The 25,849-nt window shown below is 37.2% G+C and overlaps 1 protein-coding gene across 3 annotated transcripts in view; it reads left to right on the plus strand.

The window, feature by feature from the left end:
- The window catches only part of LOC121725854, a 257,313-nt gene extending 234,424 nt beyond the window's left edge, over positions 1–22,889 (plus strand). For 2 of the 3 annotated variants that reach the window (XM_042112979.1, XM_042112980.1), the window contains 2 exons: positions 19,458–20,972; positions 21,933–22,889. In XM_042112979.1, the coding sequence (XP_041968913.1) occupies positions 19,532–20,972; positions 21,933–22,750 (2,259 nt within the window). In that variant the 5' untranslated portion in view covers positions 19,458–19,531 and the 3' untranslated portion in view covers positions 22,751–22,889. The remainder of the gene's footprint in view (positions 1–19,457; positions 20,973–21,932) is intronic. The other variant, XM_042112981.1, reaches the window with a different exon arrangement.
- Positions 22,890–25,849: the final 2,960 nt, after the last annotated feature.

A 25,849-nucleotide genomic window follows, 5' to 3' on the forward strand; every position in this document is an offset into this window, starting at 1 on the left:
AAAGCGAATAATCTGGCTGTCTACTTGTCTGGATGTCTAGTGTCTGAGTGTCGAGTTGTTTCCGTCTTGGAAATTGTCTACGCGACGGAAATCAACTGTTTGCGGTGAAATTCAAACCTGAGTTCGTGACAAGTGTTTAATCATTAATATGAAATTTACAGACGGCTTAGGAGTATTTACCCTACTTGGAAATGTTGATAACAGCTCTATGGCCCTGGTCACACCTACCAAGTAGAGGTAAATAATTTAATTGCCCGAGAGCACTGTCTTCTTGAAATTTACGGATGGTTTAGGAGCATTTACCCAACTTTGAAATGTTGATAACAGCCCTAAGGGCCTGGTCACACCTACCAAGTAAGTAGAGGCAAATAATGTAATTGCCCGAGAGCACTGTCTCGCGACTTTACTCGGTAGGTAGAAACAGACCCTAAGGGTAGTGACACATTTTAAGCAGTACGTATTTTAGGCACTATTCACAAAATAACCAAAATTGTAACTCTTCAGTTTGACACAACGCGCCACTTGACCGCTTTCACCAAAGTAATGAAAATAATTCCACAACGACGACACCAAAATACTTACACAAATATAATATAGGGGTAAACATGCGCCCCTGTGTTACGCTGATAGTACATTGTATGAAACTTGTTCTGAATTTCGGCGTGTTTGCTTAAAGTATTTTTGATATAAGCGTGCTTTTGAGGCGGACAGTCGGCTTTGGTTTTAAGCTCAACACAGGCGGCCTAGTGCGATATTGGAGATATTAAGGCTATATTTTGTAGTAATATTACTTGATAATACCCTTACTCATAAAAATGTTTAAACAGCGTATTACTATAGAAGGCCTACTTGTTTTTCTCTGGCATTTTTATTACCCTTGTTCTTCTTGACATATCTGGTCGAATTGACAGAAGGCTAACAAGTAAATTCAATTCATTTCAAATCATTTTTCACGCAAATAGTTTTTCACCAAAATAATGCTCAGATTACCGACAAATTCCTCTCAAATGTCTCCACATGACCTCATCCTCCGGGATAGAAGCTATCCCGGTGAAATAATAGGGGGATGTAGGTTGACGCGTGCTTACCGACGACAAATGAAATGAATTATATCCCGCGTATCAGCGCAGAATGAAACGTTAATACGGAAAAATTGGACCGCCACATATTTTATTCCGGGTAGAAATTGGGATGTGTTGGTGTTAAGTGATTATGGTACAATGAGAATCTTGGCTATGTTTCGTGTGGATCATGGTTGAAACATGGTTATTACGTCATTAACGACCGCATTTAGGGCAACTTAATGACTACCTAACCTTAATTTAATGAAGAGTTTGACAGAAAATGGAAAAAGAGTTTTTGATCCTGCTGAGCGTCATCATTCAACGTTTTAAGGGTCAGTTTATGCAACGTAATAAAAAAAAATGCACTCATCAAAAATTAATTACAAGAAGCTACTGAACATTTTTCTAGGCGAACTAACAGAGAAAAAGACTACCAACGCCACGGGCGACGGGAGTAATTCCAGAAAAACCATTACAATGTCTATCAAAGAGGAAAGTTGAAAAACACGACACCCGCGACCAAATTACTGTGGAATGAAACTGTAGACTGTAGACATGCAGCGCGGGATCAGTCGCTTTATTGCATGCCGAGTTTCAAATAGACTATGAATGAATATGCCAGCGTTTGGAATAGACGCCCAAATAGTGTAGGCCTTCAAGAGTTGTAATACTCGTATTCGAACCACAACACACCAAACTTTGTAGTAAATTAGGTACCTCGTAAATGTTGCTTTGTCATAATATAATATATATACATTAAGGCGGGGAATAATCTCAATCCAAAACGATAACCTTACATACAACCAAAAACCAAGCGTATAAGCATCGCAATAAGATTCATTTTAGCTTAGCATAAAACTGTAGTTACTCGGGCGGATCTTCTCTATTTTTCATGTTTTTTTTTTAAATATCTTTGGAAATAAACATTAAGAAACAAAATTGTTCGGTTAAAGACATTTTGATATAGATTTACTAACAATTTATTTAAATAAAATGTATAATTATCCTAGTTAATACTTATATTTCGATGAAATAGATTTTTATCGGAGGTGAGTTTGTAAATTAATTACAGCCAAAATATTAAGTTTTATTAAAATGTTTATGGTTTAAGGTATTTTAAATATTGTGCTTTATATCCCATATTTTTTAACACTTCGTTATTATATTGGAACTAGGTAAACCGGGAGTCACGGAATAACAAATTGGGGTTTATCCTCACCTTAACATTATATTGGTATGAAAATTGTAAAAGTTTAATACTTACAAAAATTTATTCTAGATGTTGGTTGATTCTAGGCCCTATCCGACAGGCAGTCAGGTACACAAAATTTCAAAAGTTTTATTTCATAATAGATTTAAATACTAATTAAATCCTGTAGCTAAACATTTAGCTGAAGGATTTATTCAGTGTCTACTATATTTTTATAAAATATCATGTTTCACCAGTGGAAAATTAAAAACTCCAACCCAATTTTCATACATGAAACAACATAATATCAAGTACCACTTCATAACTGTTTCCGGAATACAATATTCTATTGTTAAATTTAAATTTTTGGCCACACGAGCCTTTTCAAGTTATAATCCTTTTAATCTGGCTGTTCTGGACGGGTAATTTTTAACAGTTTAACTGCGAAAAAAGTGGTCTTTCAGTGGCCATAATTTCATAATACGAGTTTTCATGAGCGGTTACATTTTAACATGCCTTTCAGTTTTGTCTTTATTGGATAAGTTTTAAAAATTTCTAGTTGTAGCCGATTACATTTTTATTTTGCTGTTGCTTAAATTACACTACTAATAATTATGTGTTATAAGTTATTATTTATACATCTGTGTAAATTATCAACTTGGTATCAACTACAAAAGGCTCCCATTCCCATTCTAATAATATTATTGTTGTTGTTACAAACCTAGAGCCGATTCTGGAAAAGGAAAACGGGTTCTTAATATAACATCTACAAATTCTTCAGACAGAAAAATACCATACTTACTTGTTTTGTTATAAATCCGAATATTTGCCTATCTTTGAGTTTATTTAAGTATTTATGCAGATAATTAGACTCCTAAGAAAAATGTATGAAAAGAGAAGGTATAATTAGTCTTGCAGAATGTTATACGGTTCTCAAGAGATAAACGAAAAAAAACGTGAGCGAAGCTACAACACCTACCTACCTACCTATACTAAAGATATTTACGCAGCGAAAACCGGTGACGCCGCGTTAAAGTAAAAAACCGTGTTGGGTATATTTTAGATTGCTTGTTGTACAAGCAATGGAACAGCAAAAAATGGAAAGCGCGTAAGCGACAAAATGGTTTTTGTCGCGTAATTTAAAAACCATAAATACATTTCATATAACTGCTATGGGCAAATTAAAGTGTATGCTTGAACCAATTTATGAACTGTTAGCTTAAATCACTCTCCTCTGTTGGCAAAATAGGAATCCCTTTTTTACGGAGGTATTTTTGATTGATTATTCTGTGTTATAAAAGTTGACCAATCGTGTTATGCTATGGGTAATTCAAAGACAAAGACATGATGAATACTGACAATCAACTTTAATTTCATAGCTTTAGTCATTGCAAAATCGATATCGCTACAGCCAAATTATCAAGGCGTTGTCTAGTATATTGGAAAGTCACATGATATACAAAGACAAAAGGGTCTTGAAAAAAATTCTTGTGGCACTCGGGGACTGCGTGGTAAAGCTATTGCATTTTTATCAACTTAAGCAATTATAATTCGCATACGTCTATTCGTACGCGCACAAATACCGTGCCGCAGTCTGGAAGCCCCACTGGAGTGTGAGTGTTAGGTTTTTTTTCGTTACGGAATTTCTTATTTAATGGAAATAAAAGCTATGCAATAGCTTGATAATATCTTTTATTTATTTACAGGGTACTTTATAATAAAAGGAAGTCTGATTGGTCCATTTCTTTTCCTGGTGTATATTAATGATGTCACAACGGCAACTAAACACCTTAAAATTCTGTTCGCTGATGACACTACAATCTTGGTCAAATATTTTATTTTATGAGCAAGAAATAAGAAACGCACTTAATGACATAATATCATGGTTAGTTAAAAATGACTTACAAGTTAATCTTAGTAAGACTAAAATAATTCAATTTAAATACTACAATGCAATGCAGATACCTAAGAAAATGACTTATGACAACATTATTATAGAAGAAGTAGAATCATTAAAATTTTTAGGACTAATGTTTGACCAACATTCCAACTGGAAAGCACACGCTGACTATATTTGCAGCAAGCTTGACAAATTCGTTTATGCACTTCGACGCTTAGCAAAGACTGTGTCAATATCAGCAGCTCTCTGTGCATATCATGGATATGTGTCATCAATCTTATCTTACGGTCTTATAATGTGGGGCAACTCTGTGGAGTTTGATTCAGTTTTCAAATTGCAAAAGAAGTGTATTAGGGCGATTTGTGGTGTAGGGCCGCTTGAAAGTTGCAAACCCTTATTCCAAAAACTGAAAATACTTACGCTGCCTTGTATGTACATTAGAGACAATATGTGCACCTTGGTCAAGAAGCATCCAAAATATTTTGAACAAAACAAGGATAACAATGTTGCAAAAAGATCACAAAGGTACCCCAATAAATTAATCATACCCAAATGTAGCAGCACAACGTTTCTGAAAAGTCCTTATTTTATGGCTATCAAAATCTATAATAACTTGCCAAAAGATTTTGAAAAACTGAACCTAATTCCTTTTAAAAGAAAACTAAATGAATGGCTTATAAATAATTGTTTTTCGTTGGTACTTATTTCTGACAGTTTTTTATTGATTATTATTGACATAATTATTATTGACATATTGTGAAGTTTAGTAATGGTAATACTTCTACTTCTTTTCTCCACCTTTTAGATTAATTAAATGACATTTGCATACTATTAATTTAGTTGAGTGATATGATCCTGTATTTTATTATGAAGACCATTTTTGTACATCTCACTCTGGCAAATAAATTATTATTATTATTATTATGTTTTTTTTTGGTATTTATTCTCCTTTGCAGGGTTCTACTAAAGTTGCGGGCTTGTGGCCAAACAACTTCAGGTAATGTGATGAATTGGTGATTAATTGTTAATGGCTAAAAACTTGCGGACGATGCGGCATGTGTTGAGGATGACAGCTTTTTGTAAGGTGATGTATGTGAGTGGATGTATGTTGAGTGTTTTGAGCGAGGTGTGTAGAGTTTTGGGTATAATGTCAGTGGTTGAAATGACTATGGGTATTGTTTTGACTGTGTTGACTTTCCATTGCGTTTTAATTTCTATTGTGAGGTCAGTGTATTTGGTTACTTTATTTGTGTGTGTGGTTGTGAGGTTGTGTGAATTAGGTATAGCGATGTCAATGAGGTAAACTATTTTATTTTGTTTGTCATGCAGAGTTATATCTGGTCTATTGTGATGTACGGTCTTGTCTGTCAGTATAGTTCTGTCTCAGTATAATTTGTAGTCAGGTGAGTCCAATATTATTTGTGGCGTGTATTTGTAATATGGGATTTTTTCTGTGATGAGGTTGTGCTTGAGTGTGAGTATCTGGTGTATAATTGCTGCTACCTGGTCGTCTCTATGTTTGTAATCTGTTTGCGTGATGGATGAACAGGCTCCGGTGATATGTTGAATCGTTTCAGGTTGTCTATGGCAGTGTCTGCAGTGGTCGCTACCTGCTGTGTTATCCCGGATGATGAACTTTCTATAATTTTTTGTATCTATGACCTGGTCCTGAATAGCTATCATAAAGCCCTCGGTTTCTGGAAACAGCTCGCCTCTCTTTAACCAAGCGTTTGGCGCTACTTTGTCAACGTTCATGTTGGTTAAATCCGTACGATGGCGGCCGTGCAGTGACTTCTGGGTCCATGCGTCTATTTTTTCTTGATTCGTAATGGTTGTGATTGGTTTGGTATGATCGGCTAGCAAGAGTGGTGTGAATGTATCTGACTGGCATATGACTTTATGTATTAGGGATTCCTTAGAGCGGTTGTAAAAGTATGATCGGAGAAGTATGATTTGTTTTTTGTGTAGATTTGTAATGTCTATCAGTCCTCTACCCCCTTCTATTTTAGGTAATGGCAATCTCTGAATGCAGGCTCTTGGGTGGTGTTTCCTATGTTTTGTTAATGCGGTATTGATGGTTGTTTGTAGGGATTTGAGATCAGTTTTAGTCCATTTGATTATTCCAAACGAGTAAGTAAGTATTGGTATAGCAAAAGTGTTGACTGCCTTAATGGTATTTTTGGAATTTAAATGTGTATTTAATATTTTATGTATTCTATTTCGAAATTTTTCCCTTAATATTCTTTTTGTGTCTTTATGATGTATTGTTTGTATTTGGTTATATCCCAAATATTTATAGCCTTCAGCTTCGTCTACTGGTCCTATGATTTCGTTATTATTTAATTTGTATGATGTGGTCTCTATTTTTCCCTTATTTACAGATTGGATCTTGCATTTGTCTACTCCGAATTCCATGCAGACATCGTTTGAAAAAGTTTGAGTGATATCAGCTAAGCGGTATAAATCGTTAATGCTATTTGCGAAAAGTTTAATGTCGTCCATATACATGAGATGGGTGAGTCGGGTTTGCAGGGAGTTGTGTTTTATTTTATATCCTATTTCTTTAGAGTTAAGTAAAAAAGAAAGTGGATTGAGTGAAAGACAGAACTATAGAGGACTTAGAGCATCGCCTTGAAATATCGCTCTTCTGATAGGGATAGCATCTGTTTCAACAGTCATGTTCTTATCTGTGCATATCTTTAATTTAGTGTTCCAGTGATTCATAGTTTTTTCCAGAAAGTTTATAATGAGGGGGTGTATTTTATAATGTTTTAGAATGAAAATGAGCCAAGAATGTGGTACGGAATCAAAGGCTTTTTTATAGTCTGCAAACATGGTGTGTATATTTTTCTTATTTTTTAAAGCTTGGTTCGAAGCAACAGCGTCTATTTTTAACTGTTCCTTGCACCCTTGGCTATGTTTGCGACATCCTTTCTGTTCCTCTGCTAAGATGTTGTGATCTTGGGTGTGTTTGTATATTGATTCGCTGAGACATGATGTTATTATTTTGTAAATATTCTGTAGGCAAGTATCTTTTATATCTTTGGGCAGCATGTATGTTAAAACTTGGGTTATGTAGTTTGGCATATCTTCAGGTGATTGAATGAATCTGTTTATGTGATGGTGTAAAAGATGGTGAGTGCATGTCAGTTTCTTATACAAAGCTTTTCTTTCGCTGGGATCATTTTCCTGTTTAGATAACTTTCTATAGAATAGCTTTTCGTTACTGTAGAATTCCTTGTTCTGTTTCTCTCTGTCCGTTGTTTCTCTATACCTTCGTAATCTGTTAGCTAATAAATTTAATTTTTGTTTCAGGGTATCTAGGTAGTGTGAGATTTCTGTATTTTGCGTTTCATGTTGTGAGTGTATTTTACACCTTTGCTTTATGTTTTCTATGTGTTTTTCAAGTGCTGACGATCGAATTCCTCTTTCATATTCGGTGAGTCTCCCTATGTCTGCTCTTAAATTATTTATTCTTCTATCCAATCGTTGCTGCCACTAGGGAACTTCACGTTTTGTATTTATTCTAACATCATCTTCAAATAGTTTTGCACCGCTAAATTTAGCTGTGGTATAAGCTGCACTATATATAATTACCTGTAATGTTTGAAAATCTGTATCTGAATTAATGAACTTTGGTATTGTGTTAGAATTTAGGTGATTTACGATAAGTGTCAATTTTTTGGATGTTCTTAATTTTGGTATATGTGGTCTATTAGTTGGTTCGGTTTCTCTAAATTTATCAATCGCTTCTGTAAACATGGCCTCCAGTTGTAGGATCATCTCAGGTGGTAGATTTGGAGTACGTATGTTGTTACTATTGACATCTTCTTGCAGATCTTGAAGTTGATCGTCATTGTTAGTTGTTTGAATAGTGGGTAAGGCGGTAACTGCAGTTCCTGTGTATTCTACATTAATTTCAGATGTGATCTGCTCTAACTCCATTCTTACTTCTTCCTTGATGCTTCTCAGTCTATCTATGGATAATAATTTATTATTTACAATAGTTCTACGTTGGTCGGCAATTCTTTGAATGGATAGGTGTGCGAGGTCCGGGCGTTTGGGAACAATTTCTTGGTGTAGTATTGGTCTGTATGTTGTGAGGTCAGTTTCTAACTTTGTAATTCTGTAGTAGCATTTCATAATGAGTTCGTTGAGTTCGGGTGACCACTGCATTCTATTATTCTGTGTATGGAGGATACTAGTGTCTATTTGTGGTAAGTGTTGTTGATTTTGTAAATATTGTTAAGCTTCTTCTTTTATGTCTGTAATTTCTTGCTTTGACAGTAATTTACGATTTATAATTGCTCGTCTTTGATCGCCTATTCTTTGTCTACATGCTTCCATTTCTGGATATTCAGTGGTAAAAAGTGAATGAAGCGGTGTTAAATACGATCTGGTGTTTGTTTCAATATTGGTGAGAATGTAATAATGACGCAGTATGAAAATATTCATGTCTCTTGTCTATATTTTACGTATGCGTCTAGAGCCTCGGACGGGTGCAGTTATTTTAGCTGCTGGAGCCTCCTGCACAACATCTACGACTCGTGGCGGTGATGAAGCATTGGATGAGTTGGGCAAAGAAAGCGATTTACATGTATCTGCGAAAGATTGGGGTGATGATGGAACAGATGAGAATAATGATACTGTAGGTGATGAACTTTTCGAAGGATGATAGCATTGCACTGCAGCAGCACTCGGCTGGGCAGATTGCCGCGGCTCGTTGCCCCAGAATTGCTGGACTTTAAACGCCGATCATTTGCACCCTCAGAGGGTCCCATCACGTCGCCCACTCGCCACTTACGCTTCACATCCTCCCTCCGAGCCGAAGCTCTTGCGACTCCACTCTGACCGGCCGGTTAAGGCAAGGCAGAGGTAGGGCCTGATTCTCCGTCAGTGTTCACTCCGGCCGGCCAGTGAAGGCAAGCCGGAGATGGAGAACAGGGGCTTCCCTGGGAGCACTCGGCTTCGTGCGTTCGCTACTCCCCAACAGCTCGCCACAAGCTGCCCTTATTATTATTATTATTATTAACAATAGTTTCGTTTCACGTTAATCACAATTCTCTCCACGGTTCATTTATTAACAAACGCTTTGATCCTTAATATAATTAATATCATCTTGTCAATATTAATCGGATATCGGTGGTGAATCAATACATTATTTAATTGAAGACAATGAGATTAGCGCTAAGCGGCTCGGGCCGTGCGGACAGACAATTTGATATTGTGCTAATACTACAATTTATTACACTTATCTAATACTATAAATGCGAAAGTGTATTTGTCTGTCTGTTACATCTTGTTAATTTCGAAAAAAGTACCGGTAAAATTTCGGTACGGTTAGTGCCTGTCCAGATGAGGCGTTTTACGTGCGAAGTCCATACGCGCGTTTGAATTTCTATTGCATCCAGATACCGCGTTTTACGCGCGTTTTTCGCTACAAACATGGAGTCAAAGTTATATTTACTCTCCATTCAAATACGTCCATTCGCAACGGACTCGCGCGTAGTTCAGGACGCTGCAATGGCACCCCAGTATCTCGACTCGCGAGTCGCTCGCGCGTTTTACGGGCGAGTCGAGAGTCACGCTCATTGCAAGCGTTTTACGCGTGAGTAAGAAAACGCGCGTAGAGCCTGTCCAGATGAGGCGTTTTACGCGCGTACCCGAGCTACATAATATTATATCGCGTCCAGATATGTACGCGCGTTTCCTAACTCGCGCGTAAAACGCTTGCAATGAGCGGGACCCTCGACTTGCCCGTAAAACGCGCGAGCGACGCGCAAGTCAAGATACTTGGGTACCATTGCAGCGTCCAGAACTACGCGCAACTGGACGTATTTGATTGGAGCGTGATAACTTTGAGTCCATGTTTGTAGCGCAAAAACGCGCTTAAAACGCCGTATCTGGATGCAATAGATATAGTCGCTCACTCGCGCGTAAAATGCCTCATCTGGACACTGAACAGGCTCTAAACGATGACGACGACGCGGGCGTAATCTAGTTCGTAATATAAAATGCTAGCTGCATTTTATACAGTGTGAAAAACTAACAGACAGACAGACATAACGACAAATACATTGTCGCAATATTATAACTATTTTTATTAGAAAATGATGATGTCGCACTGTTGGTCTCCAAAATCTTCCGGAACGGCTGGATCGATTTTGTAGAAATGTTGTGTGGTTGACATCACCTGAAATAATAAAATGGCTCAAGTGTATTACACACACCGTATATTATGGCAAAATAATGTTTACGGGTTAGCTAGTACAATATCATAACGACGTGGGCAGTTTATTACTTGTTAGTACAACTTTATAGTTAACCCTCGGTTGGTCGCGCTTTTAAAATAACGCCGTTGGTCACCTGGGGTCTTGAAAGCCCGAAAATTAAATGACATAAAAATGGCATAAATTTAAATATTTCTTAACTTTTTTCTGCAATTTATTGTTATTTAATTCAATATTAATCAGATTTAATCAAAAGATTAATTATATTTTCAATACTTATAACCAAAACTAACAAATTAAAAATAGAATTCAAAAAATTTCAAGTGGAAACCGTGAGTTGGGAAAATTTAAAAAAAAAACCGGCCAAGTGCGAGTCGGACTCGCGCACCGAGGGTTCCGACAGCTTAAAGGTATTATAGACCTGAGTATTTGGTATGAATTTCAATATAATACCTCTACGCGTTTATGAGGAAATGGGTAGTAAGTTTAAAATTATTAAAAAAATATATATTATGTGATGTAACTAAAAATTTATGGTTTTCGTAATTTTTCCTTTATCTATGCTATAAGACGTTGCTTCGTACCAAATTTCAAGATTCTGAGTTCACCTGAAGCACCCTGTAGGTTTTGATTCCCTTGCAAGTGTCGAAAATTTGCGGCATAAACGGCTGTATCTTTTGATTGCGTTGGTTTAGAAGTTTGATTTTTTCACAGCTTCAAGGGACAGTAGACCTGAGTAATTGATATAAATTTCAGCTTCATACCTCCACGCGTTCCTGAGAAAAAGGGTCTTGACAGACGGACGGACGGACAGACGGACAACAAAGTGATCCTATAAGGGTTCCGTTTTTTCCTTTTGAGGTACGGAACCCTAAAAATCAACATTATTTTAAAATTGTGGTAAAACCTGTAGGTAACTAAAATAACAGTTAAATTTCCTATAACTAAGATTGAAATTTAAAAAGCTAGGTTCAAATAACATATAAACTATTGAATGTTAAACATTGACAAATTTTAAAAAAGCAACAAAACCATACCATATTTTATACATTTTCCTGTTCTAATCTCAGAACAGGGAAATAAGGAGAAGTGTTATGAAGCGCCGTTTATATGGAAACCTATGTCGCCGACTTCAATGACACTATATTGTCAGCATAGTGTCAACGGTACACGGTCTAGTGATGTCCGGTCTATCTACGGTGTCGATTAATTATTACTAGCTACTTGACCGAGCTTTGCTCGGTATTCGATAAAACACGAATAGAATAACATTTTCTAAAAAAAAATTCCTAGCTAGATCGATTTATCGCCCCCGAAATCCCCTATATACTAAATTTCATGAAAATCGTTGGAGCTGATTCCGAGATTCCAAATATATATATATATATATATATATATATATATATATATATATATATATATATATATATATATATATATATATTTACAAGAATTGCTCGTTTATAGATATAAGATTACGACGATATCGATGTATTTTGGTAGGTATTTAAATACTATTAAAAGAATGAACGTGATAAATAATTAATATTACAGAGTCTAACAAAAATAACTTAAAGGCCGAAAGGGGTTGTAATCATCAATGATTACGAAAAACTTTTACTATCGGACCAACTCAATTCGGCAAAATAATCTGTTCTGGTAAAATCGTAACTAGGCAATAGCTAAACATTAATAATATTATAGAACTAGATGTTAAGTTGGAAAAAGACAAATACGTCTGCGAAAACCGCATTGAAATCGGATCAGTAGTTTTCGTGTGATGCTGGAACAAACATACAGACAGACAGACAGACACGAAAAACTAACCACAGTTTTGGCTTCTATAATAGCGATGTAGTAACATCCCCCGCTTATTATTTTTTTAATATCTTTAATAAGGAAAAAAAGGGACCCTATTCCTAAGACTTTGATGTCTTATTGTCTGTCTCGGCTGTATATCTCAATAAGCGCTACTCTTCTGAAATTTCCACAGATTGTGTATGTCTGTTACCGATAAAATAACAGATACTAAAACAAATTAAATTTAATATTTAAGGGGGGCCCACACCCACACAACAAACGTGATTTTTTTGCTATTTTTTTGCTCGATATCAATAATGGCAACAGGTACTAGGTAGGCACTTGAAAAGTATAAAATACTCCATTGTATTTATACTTAAACAATACATAGTAAAATTAAAATAAACTAAATAATTAAGGATTCGTACAAAAACATAATTTGCCTAATTTTGCTCTATTATGATACCTTTTGTGCGCGAGACCAACTCGCACTTGGCCGATGTTTTCATACATTTCTCTTTGAATTTTGCGTCTTTGGGAAAACTGAAATAGGACTAAAAGCAATGAAGGTAATCATTCTTCATAGATGCACTAATTATTGTAAGTTATTATATGAGTAGGCATTAAGCACCACTTCTTTCGACTATAAAATAAAACTTCCGCATATTTATTATAAATTTAGACCTTCCGCGCGGCTTCACCCCCGTAAATTAGGAATTTCAAAGACAAGTGAGCCCACAAAAATAGACTATGACATCATGTGGTCTACTTTTTATTTATGCCAAACAACATTAAAATTGCTGGATGGTGCGTGAAATAAGTCCTTTCAAATAATTTTCCCCGTTTATTCCACATTTTCCTCTGTTCCTTGGCTATGAGCTATCTAACTCTGAAAGAATACTTCAAAATTTCAAATCGGACTAGTAGTTCTTGAGATTAGCGCGTTCAAACAAACAAACTCTTCAGCTTTATAATATTAATGTAGATAATAACGCAACCGCATAAAAATGTCGATAAAAATATCGATACCAAAATCTGCATCACACCACATCACTAGTGCCTTAGTTTGATAGTTCACGGAACATTTTTCGTGAAGAATATTTTTCGTGAACAATAATTGATTATTAAATTAAAAAGTCGTATAAATTACAGTTGGCTGTGATAGGTGATCCCGCTATTTTTGAAATTCACAGTATCGCTGCAATTTTTGTAGGTAATTATAGCACAAGTCAGCATTTTGTTCGCATTTTACGGCGTAGTGAAAACGTGTAAGCCGTGGAGTGATTGACATACGACTGACAATTTGTGCCCATATGGGCAGGATTTGGCGACATGTGACAAGCTCTATAACATATCTCTTACTTCTAAAATCTGTGGTTCTAATACTTTAAACGTATGATAAATATACCGACAATTAGTTTCTAACCATAACCAAAAAATATTCATCATCATTTTGGTCTACATAGCAAAATATGCATTTCTGGAAAAGTGCGTCTAAAACTTCTTATATGCAATATAAAACAATAAGAATTAACACACGAACATTTTAATTGATTTATTATTAAAATACAAGGAAAATCACAAAAGAAACCCATTTCGATGTGAAATCTGTATGAAAATATCAAATCGAATTTAGTTACTCGGTTGGTCACCTGGGGTCTTTTAAAGACCCCAGCGTGAATAAGCACATCTGTAACACATAATACATGCACACGAGCTCAGATTAGTGGCAGTTATATCGAAATATAATTCCTTTTAGGAAGCTACCTAAAGAGCGGAGTTGCTACGATTAATTTAAATATAGTTTTTTCTCGATTTCGCAAACTCCGGGCTTTTAAAGACCCCACGCGACCAACCGAGGGTTAATCTCATAACTCAAGGGTTCATGTATAAATGCCACTTATAATATTGTTTTATTTCGTAGTTTTTTTTTACAATATTTCTCAGTAAGATACAGCAACAAAAGTCCCGGATGGATAGGCGATTGCAAAACAGTTTAAAGATTAAAAGCGGGCATAGTAGGTATTATAATATTTTGTCCCCAAACGGCAATAAATGGGTGTAAATTTATACGTCTTGCGTTTTTTCTTTTTATCAATCCCAAAAAGTTCACAACGCTAAAGCAAAATTTTCACTTCAAAAAACATTGAGGTACCAACCTAAATTCGTAATTTTTGTTCACCTTTTTCATTCCTAAAATGTGAATTCGCGAAACAGTCGTAAATTCGGCGATGCTAAGTCGCAGATGTGTATTATTCATCTGCTTTGGCGGCGTTTTGTAGATTTATCGGCACACTTGGGCCGGCCCGTAATTGTCAGGTGAAGTATTTACGACTGGCCCGTGATTTATAGAGGACCCTCCTCGGAGTTTTTAAGATACTTTTAACTTATTAGCCTGCACGTGGATAGGGACAGGTTGAAGCGGTGTGGGACGCGACGGGCGACGGGCGGTCCCCGGTGGACGGATAAGAAAAAACTCTAGGGTTGTGCATTGACGACACATCCGTCTATTCCTTTTTAGGGTTTCGTAGTCAACAAGTTACCCTTATAGTTTCGGTCTGTCCGTCCGTCTGTCCGTCTGTCTGTCCGTCTGTCTGTCCGCACTTTTTCTCAGAGACTATAAGGCCTACAAAGCTATATGTACATCTTAATGACGCCAACAAAGTGGTATATCATCAAATCTTAAAAAAAAATGCTACCTCCCATACACATCAAGTGGGATGATTTATTTTTCCGCGTCCACCTCACCGTGTCGGGGTGTCGTTGGATAGGTTTTTTTAAAATATTATGAGTGTTCAAAGACCATTTTCCGATTTAGGGATCCATTTTTTATGGATCCCTGAATCGTCTCGGAAATAAATTAAAGTAAAAAATGAAATTCGAAAGGTATTCCGATACAAAGCGTATATAACCCCATAATCTTTATGGGGTGCGTCTTAACAACTTTTACATTATCAAGTAGAGCTAACTGCGCATAAAAAGTACATCAAACCTTTTATCTTAAGGGACCGAACACCAATGGGGGAACCGTCGAATTTTATGGATTATTTGCGTAAGAATAAGGTTTATATTCCACATTCTTATTATACACCTAGAAATTGCACGGCTCCGTCTGCGTAGAAACATTATCTTTCAGGAACCGTACATTTTCTTGCAATAAAAAATATCCCATGTCCATCCCTATAGTATACTGTGCATCTATGTTAAATTTCATGAAAATCGGCTCAGTACTATAAGAGCCTGTTCGATGCAAACAAACAAACAAATTGTTTGACTTTAAATGTAATAAAATAATAATTAGTATAGATTAGGTTTTTACATCCTGTTATGAAAATGAAGGTACTTAGACCTAAGGCCTAACTGTTATGTCTTAATTTACTATTCATAAGTTGTATCCACTTGATAAAGATACTTGATAAGATACGCTTCAGAAAATATCTGGTACACATAATATTTCCTCTACCTCTCAAATATATTTCTGGAAGCTCTAACTAGAGGAACGTCGGCGTCGCGGCGGAAGGTAACGATTTTATAACAATCTCGCGACGTGTTTTGTTACGATGCACCTGCGGCATCCGATGGCATTCTTAAAATATATCGAAAGAGACTAGCTAGAAACCGAGCTTTGTTAGGGCTCGCGTCGTTTTTCCGCGTGGGATTTTGGATTTATGGCAGTTTTTAATATTTTAATAGTAACTAAACCATGACTGACTAAAGTTAACGCATCTACAAATTGTAAATAAAAATTACTATGTCAAAGCACAAATCAATAGACGTGATAGTTTTTTCCGTAAAGTGTACCACAAAAAGTGCTCAGGTTGTGGGATATAGTAGGGCTCGCTTTGCTCGCCCTGATAATGTCGAGTACAAGAAATAGCGCGATAACTATTCGTTTTCACATAATAAATAGCGAGCTTACGTCATTCCAATAGCAAGCCGGCCCAGCGTTCGATTAAGGTGACACCCCGTTAAAGTAAAAAAACCGTGTTGGATATGTTTAAATTGCTTGTTTTCTATTAGAGGCCGGCCCGGCCTCTCATAGAAAACAAGAAATGGAACAGCAAGAAATGGAAAGGGCGTAAGCGACAAAATGGTTTTTGTCGCGTAATTTAAAAACCATAAATATATTTTATATAAGCTATGGGCGAATTAAAGTGTATGCTTGAACCAATCTATGTACAAATTTTGGAAGCTTAAATCACTCTTCTCTGTTGGCAAAATAGGAATCCCTCTTTTTACAGAGGTCTTTTTGATTGATTATTCTGTGTTATAAAAGTTGACCAATCGTGTTATGCTATGGGTAATTCAAAGACAAAGACATGATGAATACTGACAATGAACTTTAATTTCTTAGCTTTAGTTATTGCTGAGAAAAATCGATATCGCTGCAGCCAAATTATCAAGGCGTTGCCTTAATTTAATAATCGCTACTGTTAATGTTAACGTGTTGGTACTGGAATGCACTTAGATGTACTGAATTGCATTCTAGTGAATTCGAGTGCCCGTTTACATTATTTTAGTAGCAATCCAGCACTGGATTGGAATAAACCGACCATAATACACACATACAAAGGAAATATTTCTTCACAATATCTATTAATGAATCTATACTAATATTATAAAGCGGAAGAGTTTGTTTGTTTGACCGCGCTAATCTCAGGAACTACTAGTCCGATTTGAAAAATTATTCCAGTTTTAGATAGCCCATTTATCGAGGGAGGTTATACTTTATTACGCTAAGACTAATAGGAGCGAAGAAATAGAAGAAAATGTGGAAAAAACGGGGGAAATTATTTGAAAGGGCTTATCTCACGAACTACTGGAGAAATTTTTCTGTTATTTGGCACAGACTTATCTGTGCCAAATAACAGAAAATTTTCTTCTTAAAGTAGACAACGTGAAGGATCATAGGCTATTTTTGTGGACTGATTTGTTTGAGAAATATCTAATTTACGCGGGTGAAGCCGCGCGGAACGTCTAGTTAGGTAGATAATAATTTAAGATTTCTTAACCAAAAATTAACGTTTAGTTTCAATAAAATTATGTTGTATTCGTTTATAATTGCCGATAGTAGAAGTATGTTCTATTGAATGTTATTAAATATTTATTTTATAAACCTTTTTGTTTGCTTAAATCTCATCTGAAATAATTATTATAAATAAATTACTCATTTTGCTTCAAATCAAATTAATAGCAGAGTAGTGCTTGTGTACCTATCATGATAAATTATTAAACAAATACCAAACAATGATTAATTGCTCCTCAAAAACATTTCAATTGTCTACTCGGGTTTATTTCAATCCCAAAATAGACGTCCCTTTAATTATTAAATGTACGAAGAAACAGGAGATTTTAAATGTGAATTCTCTTATTTAAAATCTAATTAAGTATGCAGATGTTATATTTAATAAATAGCACCTACTTTGATATTGTTTAAATGTATCATTATTTATTCAATCATTTATAATATGCTTCTAGAATTTCGTTCTATTAGATATTTTAAATTTCACGGAGAGCACAATTTCAGATATTACTTTGAAATTCTTCTTTTTTATGAACTTAGGGGGCAAACGAGCAATGGGCAAAGGGGCAAACGGGCAAATGCTGCGAGTGTCCATGGGCGACGGAAGTTGCTTTCCATCAGGTGACTCGACCTGATGGAAAGCAACTTCCGTCGCCCATGGACACTCGCAGCATTAGAAGAGCTGCAGGTGCGTTGCCGGCCTTTTAAGAGTGAATAGGGTAATAACTAATAGGGGAGGGTAGGGATGGGAAGGAAGGGAATAAGGGAGGGTAGGGAAGGGAAAAGGGGAGGGTAGGGAAGGGAAAAGGGGAGGGTAGGGAAGGGAAAAGGATTGGGCCTCCGGTAAACTCACTCACTCGGCGAAACACAGCGCAAGCGCTGTTTCACGCCGGTTTTCTGTGAGAGCGTGGTATTTCTCCGGTCGAGCCGGCCAATTCGTGCCGAAAAATGGCTCTCCCACGTAAACAAAATATTTATTATTTTTATATTCCCAGTATCCTTAAAATATTACGACCAGTCGAAACTAACGGATATTTCCTGTATCAGAATCTAGATACTTGCAATATTCGCCAGAGTTTGGAGTACAGATATAAATTTTGTGAGAATTACAGGCTTAGATATTTTGAAATATACTTGAGCGAAAACGACTGCACGCCTGCCGAAACGCGAGGCATTAAAAGTTACTCGTGCTGAATATCTGAATATCGAATGTGCTTAAGAGGATACCACAGCGGCTAGAGAAATGAAAAAAAAGTACGTGTAATATCTATAGCTGTCTCCCTTACCTCAAGCCTATACCGCAGAACGCGATAGAGACAACTGCAGAAAATCCAGAAAATCAACGATTCGTTGTCCCCTGATTCCTTCTCCAAAACTTAACCGATTTAAGTACTTTTTTCATTAAATATTAAAAAAAGGCTTGAGCTGTGTTCCTATGTTTTGCTTTTTTTGTATAATCTATCCAAATGTGTTTTCTGGACGTTTGAACACAGTGGAAAATCTGGCCATTTTTTTGGGTTTTTGAACGTTCATATCTTATTTAATAATTAAATTATGAAAAAAAAGAAAACATAGGGACATTGTATTAGTGGCCGTAGATATTCAGGAAAAAAATTATAACTCTACTAGCATTATCCAGGGAGGAAACAGGGGACAACGTTTGTATGGAAAAAATGGCGGTGTGGAATCCTCTTAAAAATACATTTGTATAATATTTTTTACCTTACAATTTATTATTTCGATATCCATGTAAGACATTGAGGAAATGATTTAACGGAAAGCTGCAGTGAACCAAGTTAATTTTGTGGCTTTTAAAATATATTAATTACAGGTTTTCTATTCCGCTTCGCCTGGGCAATGGAGTATTCTAGAATACTCTTTCGACAAAAGCAAACATTTGAACAAAGTTGAATTCAAACAATTTGCTACTTTCCAAGTTTGCGGGTTCACGCATACGTAGCATTCAACTTGTAAACTTATTATAATATTAGTTCAACTGCTCCGCTTTCCTGCAGTTTTAGATTCATGGCTTTCAAGGTTTTTAAATTATATTCTTACTTTGAGTTACCGTGAACTATTTTCGTAAGAATTTCTCTTGCATGCACGTGAATGTGAAATCCTGTTTGCCTAATTTTTCATCACTGTATATCAAAATATTTTATTATTTTAAAATATGTTTTTTTTAAATAATTCCAATAACATCATAAACTTTATTGTACGAGTTGACCGACAGAAATTCTCCTTGTTTCAGATCACATATGCTTTCGTCGAGGAGTACTCACCAGGTATGCGACAAAACGAAGAAATGACTAGCATCATAGCAGAATGGCTCACAAATGTTGGAAAACATGGCTGAGGGTGTGGACCGTCGCGTGCCTGGTGCTCGTCGCCGCCGACTTCACCACCGAGTGCCAGCGCCCCTGCGACTGTCGCTGGCAGTCCGGAAACAAGGCCGCCGTCTGCGCCAACGCCAGCCTCGCCACCGTACCGGGCAACCTCAGCTCCGACATACAAATCCTCGACCTCTCCAACAACAATCTACTCCAGCTCCACCAGGATGCCTTCAGGAAGGTCGGCCTCACCAACCTCAAGAAGCTGTTCCTCCGGGAATGCAGCATCGAGGTCGTCCACAAGGCCGCGTTCGTCTCGCTCGCGATCATGATAGAGTTGGACCTGTCGCGGAACAAAATCCACCACCTCCATCCCGACACCTTCCGGGGCACCGAGAAGCTGAGAATGATAAACTTGAATAACAACTTCATAGATAAGCTGGAGGACGGGCTATTCCGCAACCTGAAGTACCTTCAGAAAGTCGAGGTGAGCAACAACAGGATCACGCGGATCGCGACGCGGACGTTCGTCAATTTGCCCCAGCTGAAGATACTGAGAATAGACGGAAACGCCCTCACTCACATAAAGCCGGAAGCTCTGATGGCGCTGAGGAACCTGTCGGGACTGGACCTGCACAACAACCCGTGGCGGTGCGACTGCAATCTGCAGACGTTCCGCGACTGGGTCATCAACCACAACCTGTACACGCCACCCACGTCGTGCGCGGAGCCCGCCGCCGTGCGGGACAGACTATGGAACGAGTTGGACTCCTCCAACTTCGCTTGCCGGCCTACGATATTGGAGCCGCTGCCGGATTCCATTGTGAAAAGTTACGACGAGAACGTGACGCTCGTCTGTAAAGTAGTCGGGAATCCGACCCCGGAAGTCGTTTGGCGATACAACGGGCGAACTATCGAAGCAAGATCGTTCGGCGAAATTCGATACGCCACTAACGAGAACACCGTGGATCTCATTCGCTGGGTGAATCTCACGATAATTAACGCGCGATATAGTGACCGAGGGAACTATACCTGCGTCGCGGAGAACCCCGGTGGAAAGGACGAGCAGACGCTCACGCTCATCCTCACAAAGTACAATGGAATGGGAACGTTGATTGGCCTAGATTCGGATTCATTCGCCATAGTTGTAGGATGCCTAACGTCTATCGTTATAATTTTCGGAGTCGTACTCGGCGTATGCTACTTCACTTCGCAGAAGAGTAGCTTGAAAAGACTGATTAAAACCGATAATCGTTCGACTAACGGAGAAGCTCTTATAGAAGCGTCGGTTGCCTCCGAAGCCGAGAAGAGCTACAAGCTGGATGTGAATCCAATTTCTAAGCCACCAAGAAAATATGAACCGGCAACTCTCGCCAGTACTGAGACGGAACTGGCAGATCTGAACAAAACTCTGCTGAATAATGAAGCCGTCGCAGGTATGTCATTAACACATTAATAGTTACTAGATGACGCCGAAATTCGTACATCTCGTGGGAACCGTGCATTTTTTCGGGATAAAAAGTATCCTATGTCCTTAACCGGGACTCGAAATATCTCCATACCAAATTTCAGCAAAATCGGTTACAGACAGACAGATAAAGAAACAGAAACACTTTTGCATTTATAATATTAGTGTGGATTTTGTATATAATATTATGTAATTGGTTAAGGTTTCTAGCCCCTAAGATACTTATAACACACTTGGCTGGTTATTGTGTGAATGTGCGTGGGATGGACTTGGATTACTTAATCATGTAATACCCAACAACACTGTACAATTTATGTGCCGGTTCTTAAATGAGTAGAAAAAGAAAATTTCCAACAAAATTTAGAATTCGTAGTACTTTGTCGTAATTTATTATAACTGGGTAAAATATTTTCATAGAAACATTCTTTTAACATTGGCGTGCTTTGAACCATAAATTTTAACGAGGCTTCCAGTCCTTTTGCGCTTAAATTCAGTCACAATGCAAATAAAATTGCTGCCAAATTTTGTATAATTTTAAAAGGGTTGAAATTAGTTTTGTCTGTGATATTTCTTGCAGCCGAAAGAACCGAACTTCTGGAACTAACGAATTGACAAATTTTTCATTTAATTTTATTTATCTATAAGAAATTGTATAATTCTCTTTCAAATATATTAAAAAGCAGACAATAAAAATAAGAAATTATTAATTAATAATATGTAATAATTGCCCGCGACTCCGTATAAATAAGTATCCCACGAATACATTGTAATACTTACTTTTTTAAAGTATTCTAGATTTAATTTATACAAAATCATAGCTAAGTAGTTTATATCATGCCAGATGTGATCAAAATACGTTCAGTATATTTGGGTGACGAAGGAAGAAACACAATACACTCTGGTAACAAGTTTCCTTTATTTCTTTCAGCAGCCAAGGAGGAGCTGCTACAACAGGAGGTTGAGCTTCCGAAGGTGCCGCAAGAGTTCATCGTCAGCGCGTCTCACGACACCCAAGCGTATCCTCCAGACCTCCTCACGTTTCCCCTGCGGAGTACCAGCCAGGTGTCACCGGCGAGTGCCACGTCGTCAGGGAAGGACAGGGTCGTCCTCACCAAAATAGACAGCCCCAACTCACCTAACTACAGGATATCCCCCGCAACACCCACTCTCTACAGCAAGTTCCAAAACTCCAATTTCCAGAGCATTCCTTTTTCGAATTCGAAGGGCTACGTCACTCTGCCTAGAAGGCCCCGATCCAGTTTTCCGGAATCAGCTCTTGGACCTCAAATCTATAGCACGTTGAATGGTGTCATACCCTACTACGACACGTTTAATATGAAGCTGTTTGGACACGGGGGAAACTACTACAGCATCAACAAGAGCGAGATGGACCTAGGTCCCGTAAATAAGTCCAGCTTTCTGAATGCGTCGGATGACCTGGAGCCGGCTCCGTCTCCAGCCCCCGGGACTCCTCACGCCAACATACCCAGGAACAGCCTGAGCTCGCCCAACATCCACAACCAGCTCATGGCGCAGATGACGAATGGGAAGAGAGAACAGAAGGCTCTGACCGTGAGATTAGAGAATAACTACCCTCTGAGAAATTCAAGCGCTGATTTGAAGGCGTTTTTCAACGTATCGAGCGGCTCCCTCGGAAGGGCCCGCGGACACAAAACCAGCAAGCGAAGCTCCGTCGATATTAAGGAACAGTTTCTGAACACCATCGAGAACGCCACTGAGGTGTAATTTGGTACACGAAAGGACATGATTAGGGTATTTCCCTCGACCATTTTGTTTCGTTACATATTTATGGGCCTTTATAAATTCTGTCAAATTGTCTTTTAATAAGCTTTTAATAGTCTTTGAAAGGTATAATAATATTTACTAAATGCTTTTTATACATTTTCCTTGTATTTGATACTATGTTCATCAAGTGAGTTACTATGTTATTAATATTTATAAAGGTTTACGAGAAGTAAGGATTACTTTACAAATCAATTGAAAAAATTGCTGAAGCCACTATTGTTTTAACCGTGAATTATATCAAATAACTTGAAATGAATGCACAACAAACATAACATTTATTAATTTTAGCTGTATTCTGACGTTGTTAATTTTGTATTTATATTTTTAAGTAATGTTTACTTGTTATTAATCAAAACTTAGTGCTAATACTTTAGAGCGTGTATGTGTTCCTCGTAGAGAGTTCCGTGTTGAAAGTAGCAGCGATGAAAGACCAAAAAAATTTTCACTTTTGTATGGGGAAACTCGTGACGCTGGGGCGCTTGCCCATACAAAAGAGAAAAAAATGGTATTTCAGCGCTGCTTCTTTCACAGTGAACTCTTTACAAGGGACACGTAACTTCATGACGTGTACTGTCCAAAATATGTGAACTTACATTTTCCTAAGGACATTAATTCTCCGTTTGAATATCGCTGTCAAATCGCTTGGAATTGCAAAACTATTAAATGGATTATAATATAGTAATATTCTTTTGCGACTCAATCGCCAAAGCAATAGGCTAGTTTTCCATAAAATCTACGTAAAATATATCAAATAGCTCACTGTGAAATATCATTCAATTTTACAATAAGTATAATAAGCGTTGTAAAATATATCTTTAGAAAATTTTAAGCAAAATATTATGATGTTTAAGAGAAATAATATAGAGTTATAATAGTTATATGAATCGTTAACGTAAGACGCCTACTTGAGAATTTATGTTCCAAACTGTACAAATGTAAATACAGTGTAAAGTATGAATACGATGAATGTAAAGAGATGCGTTTGAGTTGACCAAGTATAACGGAATGAAAACTACGTAATAAATGATGCAAAATAAGTTGTTGGGTTTTCTTTCTTTGCCACTGCTTCTAATTTTGCGGCGGGTGCGAGTGCTGGCTGGCGAATCGCGGTGGGAGCGGCCAACATCGACGCCACTGGATTTCGAGAATGGCTGGGGGATTTTGTGTCAATAATATGAATTTTAATCACCTTGCGGTTGTATAAATTTATTCATTTACTAGCTGTCCCGGTGAACTTCGTGTCACTTAAAAACCTTCCCTGGACTTCTACGAATATTTTGAGACTAAAATTAGCCCAATCCGTTCAGCCGTTCTCGAGTTTTGAGCTTAGCAACACATTCAGCGACTCATTTTTATATTATAGAGAAGATTGGAACTAACCACTATTCGGCCGTAACACAAAATATGACGTCATAAAGAAACAAAAACAGGTTTCGTTACAGTATTGGAAGGAAATGTTAATGATAATAAAGTGAAGTTAAACAAATAAAATTATAATAATTACACACAAATGTAACAATATTAATAAAATTTATTGAAAATTTACCAGAGCGAACACTAAAAGGCTTCATTACTACATTAAAATTAACACAATTCATAGACGGAATGACTGAGTACTAATGAACGCAACTGAAAATTAGGAATTTTACTGTTATTGTTAGAAATAATAATACTGTGGGAAATGAGTGAGAGCCCCAAAGGAAGATCTTTCGACCAATTCTCGGTCAGATCATATAATAATTTTAGACGCTGAATATTATGCATACTAATGAATTAAACTAGGAATGCCTCAATATGTAACAGAACTTAATAGGTAATGCCACAGACACTTTTTTCCACAGATAAATATAATTCAATCTATGGAGAAAACATTTAACCCGTAAAAAAAGTGCACAACGACGAAAGAAGTTTTACTTGCAGTAACACTAATTCACTAATAATATCTAAAATTGTTTTGACTCGGTACTAACAGAGTATATAAAATATGAGAAGTTGAATCAATATTTGGCACAATCGGGGCATTGGCAAAAGGCTCCGTGCACTGCGACCGTCTTATTACTATTTTGAAGGCTATTATTAGGTTGGCAACTGCTAACTAGCTAAGTCAGCTGCCAAGTTGCGACGATTGGAGAAAATAGGCTAAGTTAAAGTTATTGACAGCTCCTGTGCATATTCCCCGCCTTTAAGAACACTGCTATGCCTGCAACTCCGTCGCGACAAACTTCGTCTATCGCTCGGGAACCACAGATTCTTCCGGGATGATAAGTATTCTATGTCATTTCTCGGAATTCAAAGTATTTCCACAGCAAATTTTAGAAAAATCGGTTCAGCGGTTTGGGCGTGAAGGTGGTAACAGATAGACACTTTCGCATTTATAATATCAGTATGGGTTTTTGAACTATCCTCTCATGATCATAATTATGGCCAGTTTACTAAAAGAGAGCCACTATTGCGATGCATTTTCTAAAATACTCGTAGAACGTTTGCCACGTCTGTGTAGGGCCGGGTTCGCAGCGCCAATTTCCTAACAAAACATAATATTAGCAAAACATGTTTTGATAATAGGCCGTCCGGTACATTCTGTTTTGTTCGTGTTTTTGTTTTATTCCTTGCTTGAAAGAATATCTTGCTGCAATGAGCGCGAACATCAAATTCCCCTTCCAGCAGGCGGATCCGGGGGATGTTATCCATTTGTCTCAGCAAACTTGTTTTCGTGTTTTTGCTAACAAAACTGTTAGGCGACGCCCATAATATTTTGTATTGCAAACATGTTACGATGTTAGAAAACACGAAAACCCGGCGCTGCGGACTCGGCTTTACAGTAACGCACAATGCAATAAAATATTATGTTATACTGTAACACGATGGAAACGTACCGCAGTCCGCAACATACCTTGCAAATCGTCATTTTTGAATGCAATAGCAATGCAATGCAATTCTAAGCGAAGAATTCTGTGCGATACAAGTGATTATTTTTGAGGTAGGTAAGTAATGCAAATATAATATAAAGTAGGATACAATCACAGCTGATGATGATGA

Source organism: Aricia agestis, chromosome 4, assembly GCF_905147365.1.
Source record: "Aricia agestis chromosome 4, ilAriAges1.1, whole genome shotgun sequence".
Taxonomy (NCBI): domain Eukaryota; kingdom Metazoa; phylum Arthropoda; class Insecta; order Lepidoptera; family Lycaenidae; genus Aricia; species Aricia agestis.